Raw genomic sequence first — 20610 nt, forward strand, 5'->3', positions numbered from 1 at the left:
GTAAACAAGCCCGGGGCACCGCGGCTCTTCACGGCTGCCTCGCACTTGGCATCGCACAAGTAGGTGTTATTAATTAATTAGTCCATCTCTGGCCAGGCTCCGATTTAATTAACGTTCCCGGCACTGCAGATGCTGCCCTGCCCCGGGCTGTGCTGCCACGTGAGCCGCCGCTGCCTTCCCGGGGGGCTGCGCAGCCACCGGAGCAGCCGCAGCCACCTGTTGCTCGGGCTGAAGTCGGTGGCTCTCACTTGTTGGCCCGGTTGTTCCCCCTTTCGTCGCACCCCTCCGCTTCCCCCCCCGAATTTCCCTCCCCATCTTCCACCTTGGCACATCCTGGCATGGGAGTGGGCAGGCCGGGAGCACCGGAGTGGGGCTGGGGGCGACGGGCAGGGTGTGAGGGGGGTGTGTGTGGGCACACGTGTGTTTGTGTGCGCAGATGAACACGCGTGTACATCCTGTGTGCGTGGTGGGAGCAGGGCCGATCCCCCTGTGCTATGAGAACCCCAAAGCCTGGCTGCAGAGTCCGGCATCCAGCCGGGACCATCCCGCCGTCTGTGTTCCCAACAGACACGTCGTGACGGGGGGCACGTCCCCGTAACGAGGGGCCGGGGGCTGCGTGGGCACAGTGCCCGTGTGCTGACCCCCCAGCCCGGGCGCCGCGGGGGGCCGGTGTGGCTGCGTGGGCACACGCGTGTCGCAGCGTGACTCCGCATGTGCGATGGGTGCTGTCGGTGTCACGGTGCCTGCGTGGGCGTGAAGCTGCAGGGTGGGGGTACCACCCCCCCCGGCCCCCATTGGCAGCTCTCCTCTCGCCCACCCCTGCCGTGCCATGGGCAGAGCCCCTTATTTAGCGCCGTGCAGCAGCTGGTGCCACCGTACTTCGCCTCCCGGCTGAGCCCGTGCTGGGGGAGCCACCGCAGCTGCCCACCACCGCCACCACCGCTGCCCACCACCGCTGCCCACCACCGCTGCCCACCACCGCTGCCCACCGCTCCTCGAGGCGTCCCTGCTCTGCAGCCACCAGTGACGAGGGTCCCTCAGCCCCTGGCCCCGCACCAGGCAGCACCGGAGGGCTCGGCAGGTCTGTGTCCCCGTGGCCTGCAAGCCCCGGGGCTTTCCCAGGGTCCGTGGGGGCTGCTGAGCCCTGTCCCTGTCCCGCTGGGGCTGAGGGAAGGCAGAGGGAAGAGGGGGAGGTTCGGGATGGCACTCGGGAGGGCACGGGAGGGAGGAGAGAGGGGGTGGAGGTGTTCCTTGAATTCGGGGAGGGTTTGGGGGGGCTCTGGAAGCAAGTCTGGCTGTGGGCAAGCATGTGCGTGCCAGGGGACACCTGTGTGCTGACACGGGTGAACGTGCAGGACAGAGCCCGAGCCGCGCCCGCTGTGCCCACATTGGTGCGTGTTTGCACAGTCCGAGCAATGTGTGACAGCACAAACGTGGCACCACGGGCACGAGCAGGGACACGGGACCCCCGGGGCCACAGCAGGGCCGTGTCCCCCTGCACCCCCCGTAACAGCCCCCCCCCGCCCCTGTAAGGCACCCCCGGGTGCAGCCCCCTCCCCGGGACACCGGCACGGTCCCTCCCTCGCGGACCCGAGTGGGGGTCCCGTCGCCCCCCGTCCCCCCGTCTCCCGTCTCGCTACTTTCCCTCCCCAGAGCCCGGTCCGGTCCCGGGCTCGTCCCGGGCCGCCCCGTCGAGGGGGCACCGGCTCGGGGCGGCCCCGGGCCCCGCCGCTCCGCCGCTGACCGCGCCCCCAGACCCCCGCCGAGGATGAGGAGCCGCCCGGTGCTGGCGGTGCTGCTCGTCCTGGCGCTGCCGCTCGCCCTCGCCCGCCGCCCCCCCGCCGCCGCCCCGCAGGACCCCGCGCCCCCCGCCCAGGTACGGCCGTCGTGAGGGGGCGCGGCGGGCGGAGCCCGGACTCCCAGGAGCCCCTCGGATCCCTTCCCACCGCGCTCACCCCCTTCGCTCCCGCAGGGGATGCTCGTCCCGGAGCCGCTGCGCTGGAGCGCCCGGGGCAGCCCCGGGGCCGCCGCTGCCGCCGCCGCGCTGGAGCTGCTGCGGGAGCAGGGCGCCGGTGAGGGGCTGGGGGGGCTCGGGCTGGGGGGCTCTCGGTCCGCCCGGGCCCCTCTCACCCGCTTCGGTCTCTTGCAGGTCCCCCCGCGGCGCAGCAGAAGCGTAAGTCCCACCCGGTGCCGGTGACGGTGCCGGGGCCGCCGCCGGGGCCGGGGCCGCTGACGGCCGGTCTCTCCGCAGGGGACATGCACGATTTCTTCGTGGGGCTCATGGGGAAGCGGGCGGCGGAGCCCGGGCGAGCGGCGGGGCGGGGGGAGGGCGGCCCGGCCCCCCGCTGCTCTCCGGGGACCCCCGCGCCCGGCCAGGCCCCGCTGCGAGCCCTTTGAGCCGCGGGACGAGCCCCCCACGCCCGGGGGCCGCGGGACCGGCAGCGGGGGCGTCCCGGGCGCCGCCGCCCGCGGAGCCGTCGTGGGACCCCGCCGGGAGCGCGGCCGTCCCGCCCCGCGCGCGTGTCCGCGCGTCCGCGCACCCGTGTACACCCGCATCGCCCCGCTAAACACCCACCCGTGACTGCGCGGGACACGCGCAAACGCCGTCTCTGTGTCTTGGCTGCGCCACCGGCCCCCGGCTGGGGCAGCCCACGGGGATGGGGCTGCGGGGACCGATCCACGGAGATGGGGCTGCGGATCCACGCGAATGAGGCTGCGGGAAAGAGCCCACGGGGATGGGGCAGCAGGGACGGGTCCATGAGGATGGGGCTGCGGGAAAGAGCCCGCGGGGATGGGGCTGCGGGAACGGATCCACGGGGATGGGGCTGCGGGAACGGATCCACGGGGATGGGGCTGCGGGAAAGAGCCCGCGGGGATGGGGCTGCGGGAACGTGTCCGTGGGGACGGCGGGGCTGGGTCCTTGTGCTTCTGGGCTACAGCGACCTGTGCCTGCCCCGCAGTGCTCCGTGTCCGTGTCCCCCCGCCCGTGTCCGTGTCCGTGTCCCCCCGCCCGTGTCCCCCCGCCCGGTGCCGCGCTGGGTCCTCCCCGCCCCGCGGGGGCGCTGCGGGCGGCGGGTCCCGGAAGGCGGCGCGGGCCGGGGCGGGCGCGGGGCGGGTCGGCGCCTTTGTGTGAGCCGGGCCGGGATGGTGCGGGGCGCCGGGCGGGTAAGGACCGACCCCCGCCCGCGGCCCCCGGACCCCGCAGCCCCCCCCGCGCCGCGGCCCCCGCGCCGACCCCTCGCGGGCCCCCCCGGGGCCTCCCGTCGCCCCTCGTGGCTCCCCTCGGGGGCCCTTTCTGCTGCCCCCCCCCCCGTGGCCCCGCGTTCCCCCCTCCCCTTGGCCCGCCCGGGGGTCCCCGCTGCCCTCCCTCCCTTTCCTCCCGGGGCAGCTTCGCGACTCCCCGTCCCCCTCCTGCCCGCCCGCGCCCCCCGGCCCCCCCTTTCCGCTGCCCCCGCGCCCCCATCCCTTCTCCCGCTCTTCTCCCCCCCCCGTCCCATCCCCTCCACAGGGATTCCCGCGCCGCAGGAATTGCCGCTGGTGAGCGTTTGCCTTCCAGAGCCTTCCCCGGCCATCCTCCTCCTCTTCCTCGCCCTCCCCAGCTGCCGGGGGTTTTCCCTGGGGGAGGACGGTCCATCCTCAGCCCCTCTGACCCTTCCCTGGCTCTGGGGCAGGAGCAGCCCCGTCCCCTCCTGCCCCCTCCAAACTCCCGCTCTCTGCTGCTTTCTGCGCCCGCTGTTCCCCGTCCCGGGAAGGAGGAGGCTGGGAATTAGGGGTAGAGCTCTCTGGGTAAGTTTGTGGGGTCCCAAAAGCTGCTGGAGCATCCGTGAGCAGGACAGGGTAGCAAAGGCAGAGGGATGAGCTGGAGGGACACGCTCAGGTGGGAATGGCCGGTGCCTGGGGCAGGCGTGGTGGCAGCCAGGGAATCTGCACTGAGAGGTGCCACAGCAGAGGAGAAATCCCAGGAGAGCCCACGAGGCTGGAACACAGAGGATCCGAGATGAGATCCCACCTGGGAACGGAGAGTCTCCGTGTGGGTACAGGTGGAATCTGAAGTGCAGGGATGAAGTGGTGGCTGGAGCAGATCCAGATGGGAATCTGACCGCTGTGTGGAGCCTGAGTGTCATCCCTCTGGAGAGGAGCCTTGTCCCTGGCTCAGGAAGAGGGGGGATGGCTGGAACAGGCTCCTGTTGGGTCTCTGAGTCAACAGATGTCTGTCCCTGCCCAAAGAGCAGCAGGACCTTCAGCTGCCTCTGGCAGAGTCAGCGGCTTTTTGTTTTGAGTTTGTCCCTTTGTGCATCCGCCCCTTCGCTTCTTAAAAAGTTGGTCTGTGAGGTGACAAGGCAGGTTCAGTCCCTTTCCAGCTGAGCAGCTGCTCTGTGGCTCATCCAGAAGGCGTAAAATGGGAGGTCTGACCAGAATGGTGTTACTTTGGTTGTTTAAGTGCTACCATTTTTCTGCGTTTCCCCTCTCCAGAGCCCCTTGCCCTGCCACTCCTGGCTGCCCAACACCTCCTGCTCCCGCCACTGATGAGGGTGTAAAGGCCAAGCTGACCGGGAGGAGGGACTCTCAAGCAGCTGCTAAGATGGGCATGAGGATCAAGCTGCACAGCACCAACCACCCCAACAACCTGCTGAAGGAACTCAACAAGTGCCGGCTCTCCGAGACCATGTGCGACGTCACCATCCTGGTGGGCTCCCGCTCCTTCGCTGCGCACAAGGCCGTGCTGGCCTGCGCCGCCGGCTACTTCCAGAACCTCTTCCTGAACACGGGGCTGGACGCTGCCAGGACCTACGTGGTGGACTTCATCACGCCGGCCAACTTTGAGAAGATCCTGAGCTTCGTGTACACCTCGGAGCTCTTCACAGACCTCATCAACGTGGGCGTCATCTACGAGGTGGCGGAGCGGCTGGGCATGGAGGACCTGCTGCAGGCCTGCCACTCCACCTTCCCCGACCTGGAGAGCTCGGCCATCACCAAGCAGCCCTCCCTGTCCGTGGGGGAAGGCCGGGCAGGGCCGCTGAGCAGCACCTCCTCGGAGCAGAGCCACTCCTTGGGTGACATCCGGAGCAGCGCCGAGCACTTCGGCCCCGAGCGGAATTACATCCTGCACGGGGACGTGTCGGGCGGCTACAAGGAGGACGACAGGAATCCCGTGGGTGAAGCCAGCCAGGCTCTTCCCCTGATGCATCCACAGCAGCCTCCCAAGACGGAACAGGGGCCGGATCCAGGGCAGTTCGCTCCGGCCGCGGGTCTGGGGGCCCAGCCCGGCGGGAATGTCGCGGCACAGACCACCGGCAGCTCCTGCTCCCAGTACAAGGCCCAGAGCAACGGCGACTACGGAAAGGGCGGCTTCTTCCCCACCGATCCGTCCCTGGATGTCTCCATGGGGAGCAACTCCTGCCCCAGCAACAGTGACCACTCCAAAGAGCAGGGATTCGAGCAGATGGATGAGCTGCAGCTGGAGGATCTGGGAGAGGCCGAGCTGCATTTTGAGGATGCTGGAGAAGAGCTGGGCCCTTCCGAGGAGGTGATTGAGCTGAGCGACGACAGCGAGGAGGAGCTGGCCTTCGAGAGCGACGGCCGGGACAGCAAGGCCATGCCCTGCCAGGTCTGCAAGAAGGTGCTGGAGCCCAACATCCAGCTGATCCGCCAGCACGCCAGGGACCACGTGGACCTGCTCACCGGGAACTGCAAGGTCTGCGAGACCCACTTCCAGGACCGCAACTCCAGGGTCACTCACGTCCTGTCCCACATCGGCATCTTCCTCTTCTCCTGCGACATGTGCGAGACCAAGTTCTTCACCCAGTGGCAGCTGACGCTGCACCGGCGGGACGGGGTCTTCGACAACAACATCGTCGTCCACCCCAGCGACCCCCTGCCCGGGAAGGTGGCCGTGTTTGGGGGAGGGGGGAGCCCCGAGCTGGCCTGCGCTGCCTGCGGGAAGCCCTTGGCCAAAGATTTCCACACCGTCCGGAACCACCTCCTGGAGCACGTGAACCTGAAGAGCCAGACGTGCGGCGTGTGCGACCAGAGGCACCTGAGCCTCTGCAGCCTGATGTGGCACACCCTGTCCCACCTGGGCATCTCCGTCTTCTCCTGCTCCGTGTGCGCCAACAGCTTCGTGGACCGGCAGCTGCTGGAGAAGCACCTGGCCGTGCACCAGCACGTGGAGGAGGCTCTTTTCCAGTGCCACTTCTGCAGCCAGAGCTTCAAGCTGGAGGCGGCCTATCGGTACCACGTCAGCCAGCACAAGTGCGGCGGGAGCCTGGACATCCGGGCGGGGTTCGGGGAGCGGCTCCAGCCGCAGGGGCTGCCCAAGAGGAAGCTGCCCGAGGAGTTCCTGAGCGAGGAGCTGGCGCTGCAGAGCCAGCCGGGGAACAGCAAGTACAGCTGCAAGGTGTGCGGGAAGAGGTTCGCCCACACCAGCGAGTTCAACTACCACCGGCGCATCCACACCGGCGAGAAGCCCTACCAGTGCAAGGTGTGCCACAAGTTCTTCCGCGGGCGCTCCACCATCAAGTGCCACCTGCGGACGCACTCGGGGGCCCTCATGTACCGCTGCACCGTGTGCGGGCACTACAGCTCCACGCTCAACCTCATGAGCAAGCACATAGGGGTGCACAAGGGCAGCCTGCCCCCGGACTTCACCATCGAGCAGACTTTCATGTACATCATCCATTCCAAAGAGGCCGAGAAGAACACGGATAGCTGATGGGGGCGAGGCAGGAGGAGCGAGCGTTTTCGTTACGGAGGCCGTGGAAAAAAAAAAAAAAGTGTCGTTTCTTTTATTTAATGGTCAGGCATCATGGATGGAATTCTCCTTTTCGGGTTTTTTTTTTTTGTTTGTTTGTTTGTTTTAATTTTTATTTTTTTGTGCCTATTTAGGGCTTTTTTTAGATTGGTGGCGTTGTACAAATTAACAGCACGTGAGGTACATCACTGTTTCAAGGAGTCTGTCGTGTTTACTTGACTCTGGTCCTGTTAGAGGCCATCGAGTTCTGTGTTTTTAGTATTCCTCACTAGTTTTTGAGTCTAGAGTCTATTTTTTTGAGCCTTCTAGCCCACTCAACCAGGCTAACCCTGAGCTTGTCCACAAACTGATGCTGCTAAGATTTTCACACCTGACCTCAGTGGAGAGGGACAGAGCCAGAGCAGGTGCTGGACTCGAAGGAAAGGAACAAAAAGGAAAGAAAAAAGGAAAAAAAAAAAAAGACGTTCTGGGCATCCCTGGGGTTCTGCTGCTACTGCCAGAAGATGGGCCAAGTGTGTCCTGAGATTGGCCATCGCTGGGTCACCAGGGAGAGGAGCAGGAAGCGTGTGAGTGTGCAAATGAGGAGGGGGATTCCCACATTCCCAGCCGAGGTTCCCCTGCCGTGGCTGTGACACGCTCGCTCGTGCCCTGAGGAGGAGATGGAGCGACACAACCTCCCTGCAGAGCCCGAGCGGAGGCGGCTGCGCAGGCACAGGGATCTCCCGGAGGAGTCTCCGGGCTGGAGAGGGAGGGGAAGCAGGTCCGTGTTCCTGGGAGGTGGTTGGTGGTGGCCATGGAGAGCCGCTGGAATCCCCCGGCTCGGGGCTGCCGGACGCCTGGCGGATGAGACGCGATGAAGCCGTTGCCTTAACTCCCTGGAAGGTACCTTCGAGGGCCCTTCTGCCACGAAGGGATCCTCCCTGCCACGAAGGGATCCTCCCTGCCACGAAGGGATCCTCCCTGCCACGTCGTGGATCACCACATCCTGGACCTGTCTGGTGGCAAACGTGCGCTGTTGGAGCGACGTGAGTTTGTTCACAGAGCCGGAGTTGCAGCAGTGGCGGCCACCGGGGACCTCAGCTTGGCCTCTCCGGCCACGTGCCAGGCACTCCTGGGCACAGGGGGCTCACCTGGGCATGGGGGGGCTCACCTGGGCATGGGGGGCTCTCCCAGCTGCTTGCCAGGGCACTCCTGGACACGCAGGGCTCTCCGGAGTATAGGGAAGCTCTCCTGGGCATGGGGGGGTCTCCCGGCCGTGTGCCAGCTGCTCCTCAACGTGGGGGGCTCTCCCAGGCACAGGGGTCTCTCCCAGACATGTGTTGGGCGTCCCTTGGCAGGGGGGGCTCTCCCAGCCCCGTGTCGGGCGATCCTGGGGGGTCACTCCTGGCCCCACCAGCGAGCTCAGCCCGTGCTGACAGTGTTTACACCAGGAAGGGTGGGAATTGGCTTTTTCCCATGTTATCCTGCTGCGGGGCAGAGGTGGGGAGGGACAGATAATTCCGAGCTCGGGCTGCCCTTCGGGAACTCATTCTACCTCACAAACAGGAAGCGCTCGGGGCTCTCGGTGGTCACAGGTCGGCTCCTGCGCTTCTGTCAAGTTTTGCTGTTGCTAAACTAAACTAAACTAAACTAAACTAAACTAAACTAAACTAGTGATTTGCAAACCCCGGAAACTCACCCCGCTGCCCCTTCCCTGGGGAGGGGCACCCGGGAAGGGAGGTCCCGCGGCGGGGGCCGGACGTGCCCGGAGAGCTCCCCCCGCCCCGCCGTGGCCTTGGGCAGGTCACTTCACCTCTTTGCCTCAGTTTCCTCATCTGTAAAATGAGGGTGGTACCTGCCGTGGTACCGACCTACCTCCGGGAGCGGGGGGTGCCTGGAGCCTGCGCTCGGAGGAGGGGAGGCCCCGAAGCAAAGGTCAGCCCCGGGCTGGCCTGGCTGCTGCAGCTCTGGGTTCCCAGCTCCGGCGTCGTGGTGCCGGCTCTGGGGTCGCTGCAGAGCCGCGTTCAGCTGAGTGTGGTTAAGTTTTACAAAAAAAGAAGGGTCGTTTTGGGAAAGCTTGGGGCTCTGGGAATCGGGGGGGAGCTGGTGGTGCTTCGCTGGGGGCTCCTCTGAGCTGCTCTTTGGGTTCCAGGGTTTCTCTCGTGGAGTCACGGGATGGATGAGGCTGGACGGGACCACTGGGGGTCACCCAGTCCCACCCCGTGCTCACACAGGGTCCCCTCGAGCGCAGAACTCCGGGCTGTGTCCGGCTGGGGACAGGGAAAGGGGCAGGGACAGGGATGGACACAACCTGCCCTGCTCTGGAGGTGGCAATGAAGGATGTGAGGGACAGACAGGGCTGGGAGAGCCTTGAGACCCTCCTGGAACGTTCCAGAAGCCGTGGTGAGCTTTGGGAAGGGCCAGGGCACAGCACCTGCAGCCCCGGATCTCAATAAGCTGTGAAGCAAAAGCCTTTTGTGCACATTAACCAAAAAGAGAAGCTTTTACACTGAAACACTTGACGGGCACAACCGGCCCTCGCTCCCAGCCCTGGGGGGAAAGCAGGAGCCAGCTCTGATCCCTGGAATTTCTCTTTGCCTGTGATGCAATGGGTCATTCCCACGTGGAACATCCTGCAGCAGGGGACAAGGGGACAGGTCTGGACCCACCACTGCTCCTCCTCAGGGAGGTTTCTGGAGGGATCAGAGACCTGAGGGCTCCCTCTGGGAGGGTCCTGAGCCTGCAGAGCTGTACAGGGACGTCACCCCTGTGATTCCTGTCCCCTTGTCCGGCTGGGAGCTCCAGTTCCACACTCAGCTCCGTGTTGGGAGTGCCGGGGCGGTCGCTCCGTGCCTGGTTCTGTTCCTGCTCCACCACTGTGGGCAAACCTGCTCCCTCCTGTCCCTGCTCCCCTCGGTGACCGCAGGGACACCCACCCACCTACCTCCCCTGGGCCGGCCTGAGGTGTTTGCCAAGTGCTTTGGGGTCCTGGGGTAGTAGAGGGGGGTGCAGAGGGGAAATGCCGGGTCCTGGAGCCTCCCGGGGAGCTCCGACAGGGAATCCCCTTCCCGGGGCCTGCTCCGAGCCCGTCCCCAACACAAAGTTCATTTTCCCCGTTCCCAACAGATCCAGGTCTCTCATCAGAGTAATGAAGCAGAAGAAAGAACCAGAGTTGAAATTGCTGTCTAACCTTTTCGTTAAGTTAATCGTAGGTACTGACCTCCTGCTATTTAAGTGTTTACTATCTATTTGCTGTAAAGTTTTGTATATTTTGTAAACTTTCCCCCCAAAATCGTAGATGTCTAAAATCGTTGTACATCGGGTTCTTTTCTACTCCATTGTTCAGCACAAAGTGTGGTTTTTATTTAGAATAATAAAAAGGAAAACGTTGACCTCTTGTAGCTGCCTCTTCATAAAACCTGTTCCTCCCCGTGTGCATCCCGGCGTTCCTGTCTCGGGAATGCCTGAGGCCATCCCAGTATCCTGCTCCCGTGCTGAGCTGGGCAGGATTCCTGCAGGTCCAGGGCTCTTCCTCGCCGCTTCCAGCACTGGGAGTGGCCCAGGGTTGTGCCACGGGTTGTGGCATTCCCGTGGGATGCAGGGATGGGAGGAGGGAGGGCAGAGCTCCCCCCCCCCCATTAGGGAATCCCAGGGTTTGTGTGCCTGGATGAGCCCCTGGGTGAGTGGTCTGGGGGGTAAAGGAGCCAGAGTGTCCCAGGAATGACGGAGGCTTTGCAGGGAGCCCGAGGGAATCGCTGGGGGCCAGCCTGGGTCACCACGTGGGGCTGGGTGGGGGGTTATTTAAGGCCACTCTGGCCCTGAGATCTATGGACAAAGTTTCAGGTAAATGAAGAGAGTTAAAAGTAAAGTTTAATAGGTCAAATACCAAATGTTACATGTTTTAAGTAGCTCGAATATATTGTTGCCCTGGTTTATGGCACACATCAGGTGGTTTGTTGTTGTGTATTTGCCGTCCATTTGGTCACTGGAAGTGGCAGGGAATTGGCAAAGGGAAGCCCAGGGAGGATTTGGGGATGAAGGTGGTGGGGTCCTGCGGGTGCAGACCCCCAAGTTCAGCCTCAGCCTGGGGGAGTAACAGAATTAAGGAAGGGGAACAGCCCGAGCTGCTGCCCTGGACAGGGAATTGCTGGGGTGAGGGGACTGGTGCCTTCCCAGGGTTCCTGTGTGAGACACGGATTTGGTTTGCCCCCTCAGCGCCGGTGTCCCTGGGGGACCAAGGAATGTCCCTGCAGAAGGAACCCTGTGGTATTTAGGGATTTAGCCCGTTGCAGGACCCCTGGAACTGGCAGAGTCAGCCAGCCCTGTGATAACCCCACATCCGTGTTAACTCCCGGTCCTGAGCTTCTCCCAGAACATCCTGCTCCCCCCTGCTCCCCGTGCTGCCAGCATCCTGCCCCCAGAACTGCTTATGCTCTGCTTTTTTCACAGCATGTTTCTCGAGCAGCTCAAGGCCTTTGGAAGATTTATGGGCCCCGGGGCCTGTCGCTCTGTCACCTTCCCCTGCCGAGGGCTCAACCCGCAGCACGTGACTGGGATCAGAGTCCAGAGGAGGATGAACTTTCTCCGGATGCTCCGGTTCCTTGCAGAGCACAAGCCCAGCCCTCTCTCCAGCTCTGGGGATTTCTGCACGTGCCCACGCTCCCACGGGGACTTTGATGGGAGGGGAAGGGCTGCTGGAGCCTGCTGATGTTGAGGAATGCACCCAGTGGCCTTAAATACCTGTAAGGGAATGCTCCAGAGGAGGCTGGATTGACAGGATGGGAGACCCAAACTGGGAACCCACCCCAGCTCCCGGCCCTGAATCTGGCCCTGCCCAGTCAAATCCCATTTAACCACCACTAATTTGCTGCTGGGTTTGCGGAACTGCTCTCAAGGAGTTGCTGATCTCGAATCCCAATCGCTCCTCCCCTGTCCCAGCTCAGGTCTGTGCCCTGCTCAGCCCCCACGGCTGCCTCGCCTTCATCTCTCCAGGGTCAGGCTCTGGGCGTTTCTGGGGGCGGGGAGGGAGGTTTTTGTTCCAAAGGGTGGTTCCCTCTCTCCTGCTCGGGGTGTCGGTGACAGTCTGGGGGTGCAGAAACACCCGTGGTGGGGCAGATCGTGCACCCCAGCCCTGGGGCTTGGGGGGCACGGGGCTCAAATCCCAGGGGCGGGGTCGTGTTGGTCCCCGAGTGGAGCAACTCACTGTTACTGCAAAGGTTTCATTTGGGGAACAGGGAATCTCTCTGATTCTTTCTTTAGCTAAATAGATCTGACACAGCAGCACTGCAGAGGAAAGATGTCTGTAGCTCCTGCACCACCTCCCCTCATGCCCGGCACCCTGTCCTGCCGTGGGAGGCGCCTGGCAAGAGAGGCTGTGCCAAAGCAAAGTGTCTCCTCATCACCAGGAAAACCGATCCCAGTGTCCCTGGGGAGCCGCTGCCGCTACCACGGGGGGTGGGAGGGTCCGACCCCCCTTAGTTGGGAGGGTTGTTTTCCTTGGAGATGACTATGGAGTGTTGTGTGGTGGAGGAGGAGTTGCCAGCGCCCTTCGGGGCGCCGTGGTCCTTGGGGATGTACTTGACCACGGCGGAGATGAGTTTGCTGCGGAAGTTCTTGCTCAGGAAGTTGTAGAGGACGGGGTTGACGACGCAGTGGAGCATCGTGAAGCAGTCTATGATGTCGTAGAAGAAGTAGAGGAAGCGGGCGAAGGTGCAGTTGAGGATGATGTGGTTGCCGTCGAGGGTGAGCAGCGTCAGCACGACGTGGAAGGGCAGCCAGCTGAGGAGGAAGACCACGATGTAGGCGTAGATGAGCAGGCAGTGCCGCCGGCTCTCCGGCTTGGTGCGCCTGAGGAACCGGGCGGTCAGGACGTTGAAGACGGCGATGACAGGGAAGGGGACCAGGAAGCCAATGGTGGTGGTGGCCAAGCTGACCGCCAGCGCCCACTCGTCGTAGGTCTCGAAGGGGGCCATGAAGATGCAGATGGGCTCCCCGGTGTTGACCAGCTGCATGTGGACGACCTCCAGGAAGGGGATGGAGGCGGCCAGGACCCAGCTGCAGGCGCAGGCGGCGCGGCGCACGCGGTGCTGGTGCCGGCGCCAGAAGAGGGAGGAGCTGGTCAGGGACACGTAGCGATCCACGCTCAGGCAGGTGAGGAAGAAGATGCTGGCGTACATGTTGGCAAAGTAGAAGTAGTGTGTGAAGCGGCAGAGGAAGCTGCCCCAGAGCCAGGTGTAATCCAGCATCGCCTCCAGCATCCAGATGGGCAGCGAGAGCATCACCCCGAGGTCAGCGATGGCCATGTTGATGATGTAGAGGTTGACCAAGCTCTTGTTGCCCCGTGTCTGCCAGTTGACCCAGATGACAAGGAGGTTCTCCACCAAGCCCACCACGAAGATGACCAGGTAAAGGATGAAAAGGATCACCCGCTTGATGTTCTCGTCCAGGCTGAACTCGCAGTAGGTGTAGGTGTGGTTCAGGAGGTGGAACAGCTCGGACCAGTTGTGGTAGTCCCCGTACTCACTCGGGACAGTGTGTGTCTCAGTGGGGGCCGTGGTCATCTCAGCCATCCCGGCGCTGCAGGGAAAGGGAGAGCACTGAGCTGGAGAGTCTGAACACGCAGAACTCGGTCCTTGCATGGGGCTCAGACCCTTCTGGGGGGTTTTAACCCAATTTTTAGTCCTATGGTGGCTCCCTACATCAACCCTCTAAAGATGCCGTGTCTGCCCAGGTGATCCCCTCACATGTCAGACTAAGTGCCAGCCACAGACATCAGCCTCATTGGTGGCTGTCCCTGTCCCACAGCCTGGCCAGGGGCATGGGCTGGTGCCCAGGCCACTGAACACCCCGGTGACTGTGCCCCAGACTCCACTCCAGCAGGACAGGCCCCATCCCCTTCCCGAGCCCTCCAAGCGTGGTCCCTCACTGGCTCTGCCTGTCTGGTGGCTGCGTTGCCGGGAGCCGTCGGGACTTCCAAGTAGGTGACAAAATTACAAAGTTAAGGGAAATGCAGTTGACCTCAACATCCTTTGGTGCCTCAAGTGAGAGCTCTGATCCCAGTACAGCTGCATCAGCATGGCAAAGATGCCACAGAACCCATCCAGCCCTGTACCTAGAAGAGCTCAGGACCAGCCATTCCCTCGGGAAAGCTGGAGGAGCGTGCTGGGCTGCCGGGGTGTTCCTGTGGAACTTGGACCCCGGTGAGCCAGGAGTGCCACAGCCGAGAGTCCCCCACCAGAGCGGCATCCCTGTGGCAGTGGGCTGACACCCACCCACTCCCAAAACCATGGAGAGGCTGGACATGCCTTTCCCATGGCTCCCCGACCTCCCACCCTCTCCACACTGCAGGTCCTGAGAGGCCCATGGGATTGGGGAGAGATAACAGGAGAGAGGACATGTGGACAGAAAAAGGGACAGAGGGATGGGAGAGGGGACAGAGGGATGGGAGGGAGCACGGGAGGACAGAAGGGACAGATGGACACGAGGGAGGAGGGACAGCTCTGCTCACCGGTGGCAGAGCGAGGGCTGTGCAGGGGCTGCTCGGGAGCACAGGGATCCTCTCGGCTCAGCGGCTCACGCGCCTCTGGAGAGCAGAGCTCGGGGTGGGCTTGGTGGCTGCTTCCCGGCAGGAAATGACTGTCGTGGTCCAACATCCTGAGGCAGCCCAGCGTGGGTGACATTGGACTGGATTTCCAGCCCCAGGGCTCGGCTCCCTTTGGATTTTGCCGCAGGACTGGGCGGGGGCGCGGGGAGGCCCCGGGCAGGTGTCGGTGTGGGAGCCGCGGGTGCCTGGGGGTGTGGGGATGCAGGGGGGTCCCTGAGGCTTCTGGAGGGTCCCCTCCACAATCCCCCTGCTGGGCTCGGGGGCTGGATCCTGCCTGGATCCTGCTGCAGGGAAAATGCATCCTCTGGGATGGACTTTTCCAGGCCAGGTCCTGCCCCGGCACTGGGACTCCTGCAAGGGTGGGTTGTGGGACAGGTGCCAACAGCTGTCCCTGATGCCACCACGATACCCAGGTGAGCTCGGGGTTTCATTTGGGGGAAAAAAGGCTGAAAGCTGAACTCTCTGCCCAGGCAGCGCTGCCGCAGCAGCCGATGGCAGATGGATGTCACCACAGAAGCACCTCTGGCCGGGCAGCAATTAATCATGGAGCTGTGATTGCCCTGCTGTCTGGCAGGGGAAGGGAGGGGGCTCGAGCCTTGCCCTGGTGCTGGGGAGGGGGCTGATAGGCAGAAAATTTTGCATCGAGCTGCAAGTCCTGTGAAACAATTGCAGGAAATCTCCTTTTTCGAGTGCAGACAAGACTTTGGGATCAACAATTGGCTCGGAAGGAAGGCACGGCTGGAGTGGGGAAGCACGAGGGCACTGATAAGTCGGGTCTCACAACAACAAGCCCAGCCTGGTGACCCCGTGTGCAGGTACCAGCCCTGGCAGGACCCAGGGTCCAGGTTCCAAACAGGAACTTGGCAGCTTCGTGCTCACCCTGGGCACATTTTGGCTCGGCTGGGTCCACCGGGGTGAAGAGGAGCTGCTCTGCCAGGGAGGGGCTGGGGGTCTTTGCCCCCCACCCAAGGGGAAAGGGATGCTGTGCTGGTTCTATTTAAGAGGTCAGGGAATTTCCACTCAGAACTGTGGGATTGAGAAGGACCAGGATGTTGCCGGAGGGATGTGAGCACAGGTGTCCCAGGGCAGGTGCAGCTGAGGCTGCAGTGTCACCTCCCAGGAGCTCATTGCACTGATCCAGGCCCTGGGGACACCTGGAACGTGACGTGTGGGGGCTGCTGGGGATGTCGTGCTGCTTTGCCAAGCTGAAGAAAGTGTTCTGGAGAAGCTTCCTCAGCACTGCTCTAGTGCTGCAGTCAAGTGCCCAACCTCAGGGACCTGCCCCTCAGCTACTGATCACTAATCTGCTCTTAATTAGCAGGATGAGTGAGCAGGGATCACCACCCACACGCCCAGGGGATGGATAAACACCCTGCCTTTCCCAGCGCGTTCCCTGCCAGCTGACCCGGGACATCCCTGAGGACGCGGCTGCTCCAGGCACAGGCGGGAGCCGGGGTCCTGCCACGGGAGGGGTCACCCAGCACCACGGCCAGGGGGCCATCGGACACCTCGGAGGCACCACGAGCAGCCCCAGCGTTGCACCAGCTTTATTGAGCACGACGCCAGGGGCACGGGGAGAGCGGGCACCGTGCCCGTGTCCCGCCCCGCCGGCCGTCCTCAGGGGCTCCCGCGGGCCGGGGTGGGCAGGAAGAGGCCCAGGAGGGCGTCGGCCAGCCAGGCCGGGCAGTAGCTGAGCGGCAGGAAGAAGAGCCGGGCGTCCCAGCCGACGGTGTAGCGGCTGCGGGGGCAGCGGGACAGCAGCGCGTGGGTCATGGCACCGGTGACGGGGGACAGGCGGGAGCTGCACAGGCGGTGCACGAGGGCGGCGATCTTGGACACTGGGGGGGCAGAGCGGGGTCAGCCCGGGGGTGATGGGGTCACCGGGGGTGATGGGCTCACCGGGGGTGATGGGGTCACCGGGGGTGGTGGGGTCACCGGGGGTGATGGGCTCACCGGGGGTGGTGGGGTCACTGGGGGTGATGGGCTCACCGGGGGTGATGGGGTCACTGGGGGTGATGGGCTCACTGGGGGTGATGGGGTCACTGGGGGTGATGGGCTCACCAGGGGTGATGGGGTCACCGGGGGTGATGGTGCCGCGTGGGGACGGACTCACGTCTGTCTGGGTACCGGTGCCCGTAGACTGCCCGGGCCTCTGCCGGGAGCCGCTCCCAGAGGCGCGTGAAGTCCTTGGCCAGCGGCGCGGGGTCGATCATCGCCGTCTGGAAGCCGCCGGGTTCGATGATGGAGACCTGCACCCTGAAAGGACGCATCTCCCGCCTGCCCGAGGGGGGGACATGAGCCAGAGCTGCTGTCCCGAGCTGGGCAAGGGCTGGGGCAGAGAGGGGGAGCCCGTGACCCCTACCAGGCACCCCGTCATAAACACAGAGGAGCCTTGTCCTCGCTCAAGAGCCTTGGAAACCCTTCACCTCATTGCATAACTGCGGCTCCAGCCGTGCCCGTGTTCCCACCCCGTGGCCTGGTCAGGGTTTCACAAGGTCTGTGGGAGCCACACAGAACCCCGTGTGGGGGCAGCGAGGCAGAGCAGGGGCTGCTGACGAGCACAGGGAAGCGCTGGGGGCCACCAGTGCCGTACCTGAGGCTGTCGGAGAAGGCCTCCACGCCGAACTTGGAGATGCAGTACCCGCCGCCGAAAAAGGAGACGCGGCCCATCACACTGGCCACGTTGACCACGCGGCCCCGCGCCCGCCGCACCAGCGGCAGGAGGCTCAGGGTCACCTCCACCAGCCCCACCAGGTTGACATCCAGCACCTTCATGAAGTCGTCCTTGCTCAGCCACTCATTTGGGCCAATGGGGGTCCCGATGCCTGCGTTGTTCACCAGCCCCCAGAGCCCTGCAGAGGGGACGGGATGAGCTGGGGCTGCTCCACGGCCCCACGCCCAGACCCGGCTGTGCCAGCGCAGGCGGGAGGGGGCTGCTGGGGTGACAGTGGGGGTGACAGCGGGGCGTCTGCCCCAGCCTACCTCGGTCACCCACGCGCTCCCGCACCCAGGCGCTGGCGGCGGCGATGCTCTGGCTGGAGGTGACGTCCAGCAGGACGGTCTGGAGCCGCGGCGAGGTGGCCGCCCGCAGCCGCGCCGCCCCGGCCTCGGTCAGGCAGGCGGCCAGGACCCGCAGCCCGCGCCCGTCCAGCTGCCGCGCCAGCAGGTTCCCGAAGCCGCTGTCGCAGCCCGTGATCAGCACGTGCTTCTCCCGGAGCCCCGGCACCGTCTGCCGCTCCCGGTGCCAGCGCCGCAGCAGGAGCAGCCCCGCCAGCACCGCCGCCACGCACAGCCACATCCTCGGCACCGGCACCGCTCACTGACAGCCCGGGACGGCCGCACTCGGGCCATTTATACAGAGCCGGGATTGCGGCAGAACCTGGGGCCAACTTTGCCTTCCTGGTTTGCAATCCCCAGCTCTGCCTTGCACCACTCCCTGTCCCTGGGGCTCTGCTGTGCCCTTAGCAGGTGAATGCCGCTGCCCCCCAGAGCTGGGTTTGGCTCCACTCTCCAGCCCCAACCTCGGACCCTTCCCTCTCGCCCGCCTTTGGTGGGGGACGGTGTCCCCAGCCACGGCAGTGGAGTGGGGCAGCCCCCACCCAGCGGCTCTGCAGGAGAAGGAGCAGGAGGAGAAAGTGGAGGAGGAGGAGGAAGATGCTATTAGAGGCTTCCCAGCCCTGGGCCCAGAGGCAAATCTGCCCAGATTAAAACAGGCGTGGGTTTGATTTGTGTGTGTGAATCCCTGGAGTGCCACTTTGGACAAGTCCAGCAGTGGCTCCCCCAGTGGGGTCCAGACCCTGTGGGGAGCAGCACCTGGGGGAACAGCCAGAGCCCCCAGGAGCCCCCACGACACAGCCTCAGTGCCACCACTGTGCCAGGAGTGTAATGGGGGGGTCTTTATTCAGGACAAAGCCGTCTGTGGGCAGGGAACAAACTCGGGGACCTCAGCATGGCCTCGGGCGATGTCGGATCTCACCTTGCGCCGCCAGATCCCCCCACACGTCACCAGCCCCTGGCTTAGGCATCGCAGTGCCTCAGCCTGGCATCCCTGCCTTAGGCTTTCACCACGGATTTGGAGAAGAACAAGGTGAACACAATGTCCGTGAGGGCCGAGGGCAGGTAGCTGAGGGGGATGTAGAGCAGCTTGGCGTCCCAGCCGGCGGAGTAGCGGGCGCGGGGGTGGAGGCTGGTCAGTGCGTGCTCCATGCAGTCCGTGACCAGAGACAGGTCGCAGTTGTAGCTCTTCTGCATTATCTTCGTATACGCCACAACTGCAGAGGCAGAAAATGCCACTGAGACCCCGAAGCCAAGCAGCTTGGTGGGGTGTTGGGCTGGTGGGACCCCCGTGGGACCCCCCTGATTCCGGGGATGTGCCTCGTGTCAGGAGAGAAACGGCATCACTCAGCCTTTGGGAGAGGTACTTACACTGCTTCAAGTAATTCTCCCCATAACTTGTTTTGATTTCCTCTGGAAGCTTCTCCCAGGTGGAAAGAAAATTTCTCTCCAGGTTCTCGACGTTGGCGATCATCGTGTTGAAGTAGCCTGGCTCGATCACACTGACCTTCACCCCGAAGTTGCGCATCTCAAGCCTGGAAGGGACCAAGTGCCATGGGACACGGGACCAGCGCTGGAATGTGCCCATGGCTGCCTCTCCCATGAGATTTACAGCAGCCTCGTGCCAGAGGAGCAGAGCAAGACCATCCAGCTGGACCCCGTGCCTGAGCACGTGGTTGAGGCAGCATGTGAGCAAACATGTGCCACATCTGGATGGACTGGTCTGGGGACAAAGCGAAGGTCAGGACTGCAGGGCTCTGCCCAACCGATCCCGGATGGGGGCAGGATCTGATAGGGAGGCTCCGTGCCAGGACAGGTGCCGTTCACGCTTCAGCAGCAGCTACAAGCCATCGACCCGTGCTCGGCTGTGGTGCCGCGAGGATGGGGACTGAGAGCTGTGCCAGGCAAAGTCCAGAAAAACAAACTGGGAAATCAGGATGGTGCCACGCCAGACTCACCTGAGGCTGTCGGAGAAGGCCTCCACGCCGAACTTGGAGATGCAGTACCCGCCGCCGAAAAAGGAGACGCGGCCCATCACACTGGCCACGTTGACCACGCGGCCCCGTGCCCGCCGCACCAGCGGCAGGAGGCTCAGGGTCACCTCCACCAGCCCCACCAGGTTGACATCCAGCACCTTCATGAAGTCGTCCTTGCTCAGCCACTCGTTCGGGGCAGTGGGGATGGCGATGCCTGCGTTGTTCACCAGCCCCCAGAGCCCTGCAGAGGGGACGGGATGAGCTGGGGCCGCTCCACGGCCCCACGCCCAGACCCGGCTGTGCCAGCGCAGGCGAGAGGGGGCTGCTGGGGTGACAGTGGGGGTGACAGCGGGGCGTCTGCCCCAGCCTACCTCGGTCACCCACGCGCTCCCGCACCCAGGCGCTGGCGGCGGCGATGCTCTGGCTGGAGGTGACGTCCAGCAGGACGGTCTGGAGCCGCGGCGAGGTGGCCGCCCGCAGCCGCGCCGCCCCGGCCTCGGTCAGGCAGGCGGCCAGGACCCGCAGCCCGCGCCCGTCCAGCTGCCGCGCCAGCAGGTTCCCGAAGCCGCTGTCGCAGCCCGTGATCAGCACGTGCTTCTCCCGGAGCCCCGGCACCGTCTGCCGCTCCCGGTGCCAGCGCCGCAGCAGGAGCAGCCCCGCCAGCACCGCCGCCACGCACAGCCACATCCTCGGCACCGGCACCGCTCACTGACAGCCCGGGACGGCCGCACTCGGGCCATTTATACAGAGCCGGGATTGCGGCAGAACCTGGGGCCAACTTTGCCTTCCTGGTTTGCAATCCCCAGCTCTGCCTTGCACCACTCCCTGTCCCTGGGGCTCTGCTGTGCCCTTAGCAGGTGAATGCCGCTGCCCCCCAGAGCTGGGTTTGGCTCCACTCTCCAGCCCCAACCTCGGACCCTTCCCTCTCGCCCGCCTTTGGTGGGGGACGGTGTCCCCAGCCACGGCAGTGGAGTGGGGCAGCCCCCACCCAGCGGCTCTGCAGGAGAAGGAGCAGGAGGAGAAAGTGGAGGAGGAGGAGGAAGATGCTATTAGAGGCTTCCCAGCCCTGGGCCCAGAGGCAAATCTGCCCAGATTAAAACAGGCGTGGGTTTGATTTGTGTGTGTGAATCCCTGGAGTGCCACTTTGGACAAGTCCAGCAGTGGCTCCCCCAGTGGGGTCCAGACCCTGTGGGGAGCAGCACCTGGGGGAACAGCCAGAGCCCCCAGGAGCCCCCACGACACAGCCT

General features: G+C 64.2%; 5 protein-coding genes across 6 annotated transcripts; 2 read left to right on the plus strand and 3 right to left on the minus strand.

The window, feature by feature from the left end:
* Nucleotides 1-917: 917 nt before the first annotated feature.
* Nucleotides 918-2601, plus strand: TAC3 (tachykinin precursor 3). Of its 2 annotated transcripts, XM_027727365.2 has the most exons (5): nt 918-1081; nt 1654-1876; nt 1973-2072; nt 2150-2173; nt 2252-2601. In XM_027727365.2, exons 2-5 carry the CDS (start codon nt 1769-1771, stop codon nt 2395-2397), a joined length of 378 nt encoding a protein of 125 aa, XP_027583166.1. In that variant the 5' UTR covers nt 918-1081; nt 1654-1768; the 3' UTR covers nt 2398-2601. The 2 variants fall into 2 exon arrangements, with proteins under 2 accessions (XP_027583166.1, XP_027583165.2); XM_027727364.2 differs by having other exon boundaries at nt 2150-2601.
* Nucleotides 2602-3125: 524 nt separating this feature from the next.
* On the plus strand, nt 3126-10122 carry ZBTB39 (zinc finger and BTB domain containing 39). Its single transcript, XM_027727375.2, has 2 exons — nt 3126-3165; nt 4474-10122. The coding sequence occupies exon 2, from the start codon at nt 4583-4585 to the stop codon at nt 6710-6712; it is 2130 nt and encodes a 709-aa protein (XP_027583176.1). The 5' UTR covers nt 3126-3165; nt 4474-4582; the 3' UTR covers nt 6713-10122.
* Nucleotides 10123-10592: 470 nt separating this feature from the next.
* Nucleotides 10593-13301, minus strand: GPR182 (G protein-coupled receptor 182). Its single transcript, XM_027727380.2, has one exon. The coding sequence runs from the start codon at nt 13297-13299 to the stop codon at nt 12205-12207; it is 1095 nt and encodes a 364-aa protein (XP_027583181.1). The 5' UTR covers nt 13300-13301; the 3' UTR covers nt 10593-12204.
* A 2561-nt stretch (nt 13302-15862) lies between these two features.
* Nucleotides 15863-18127, minus strand: LOC113991247 (retinol dehydrogenase 16-like). The gene is made up of 4 exons (XM_027727381.2): nt 17316-18127; nt 16927-17185; nt 16447-16610; nt 15863-16171 (listed from the first exon to the last, which is right to left on the minus strand). Exons 1-4 carry the CDS (start codon nt 17629-17631, stop codon nt 15951-15953), a joined length of 960 nt encoding a protein of 319 aa, XP_027583182.1. The 5' UTR covers nt 17632-18127; the 3' UTR covers nt 15863-15950.
* Nucleotides 18128-18214: 87 nt separating this feature from the next.
* Nucleotides 18215-20546, minus strand: LOC120324660 (retinol dehydrogenase 16-like). Its single transcript, XM_039388396.1, is given in 5 exon segments — nt 18215-18604; nt 18759-18922; nt 19346-19604; nt 19735-20056; nt 20059-20546. Coding segments are annotated over 5 exon segments (1008 nt in total). The 5' UTR covers nt 20104-20546; the 3' UTR covers nt 18215-18386.
* Between the last annotated feature and the right edge of the window lie 64 nt (nt 20547-20610).

This window comes from Pipra filicauda, unplaced genomic scaffold, assembly GCF_003945595.2.
Source record: "Pipra filicauda isolate LSUMZ 115617 unplaced genomic scaffold, ASM394559v2 scaffold640_size194452_pilon, whole genome shotgun sequence".
Classification (NCBI taxonomy): domain Eukaryota; kingdom Metazoa; phylum Chordata; class Aves; order Passeriformes; family Pipridae; genus Pipra; species Pipra filicauda.

Excerpts from the sequence above, each read along its gene's own strand:
- TAC3 (XM_027727364.2), top strand. The coding sequence starts at position 1,769 with ATGAGGAGCCGCCCGGTGCTGGCGGTGCTGCTCGTCCTGGCGCTGCCG. Across the intron at positions 1,877-1,972 it reads ACCCCGCGCCCCCCGCCCAG|GGGATGCTCGTCCCGGAGCC; the intron begins GTACGGCCGTCG and ends TCGCTCCCGCAG. Across the intron at positions 2,073-2,149 it reads GCTGCGGGAGCAGGGCGCCG|GTCCCCCCGCGGCGCAGCAG; the intron begins GTGAGGGGCTGG and ends GGTCTCTTGCAG.
- ZBTB39 (XM_027727375.2), top strand. The coding sequence starts at position 4,583 with ATGGGCATGAGGATCAAGCTGCACAGCACCAACCACCCCAACAACCTG.
- GPR182 (XM_027727380.2), bottom strand. The coding sequence starts at position 13,299 with ATGGCTGAGATGACCACGGCCCCCACTGAGACACACACTGTCCCGAGT.
- LOC113991247 (XM_027727381.2), bottom strand. The coding sequence starts at position 17,631 with ATGTGGCTGTGCGTGGCGGCGGTGCTGGCGGGGCTGCTCCTGCTGCGG. Across the intron at positions 17,186-17,315 it reads GGAGCGCGTGGGTGACCGAG|GGCTCTGGGGGCTGGTGAAC; the intron begins GTAGGCTGGGGC and ends TCCCCTCTGCAG. Across the intron at positions 16,611-16,926 it reads GCCTTCTCCGACAGCCTCAG|GCGGGAGATGCGTCCTTTCA; the intron begins GTACGGCACTGG and ends CCCCTCGGGCAG.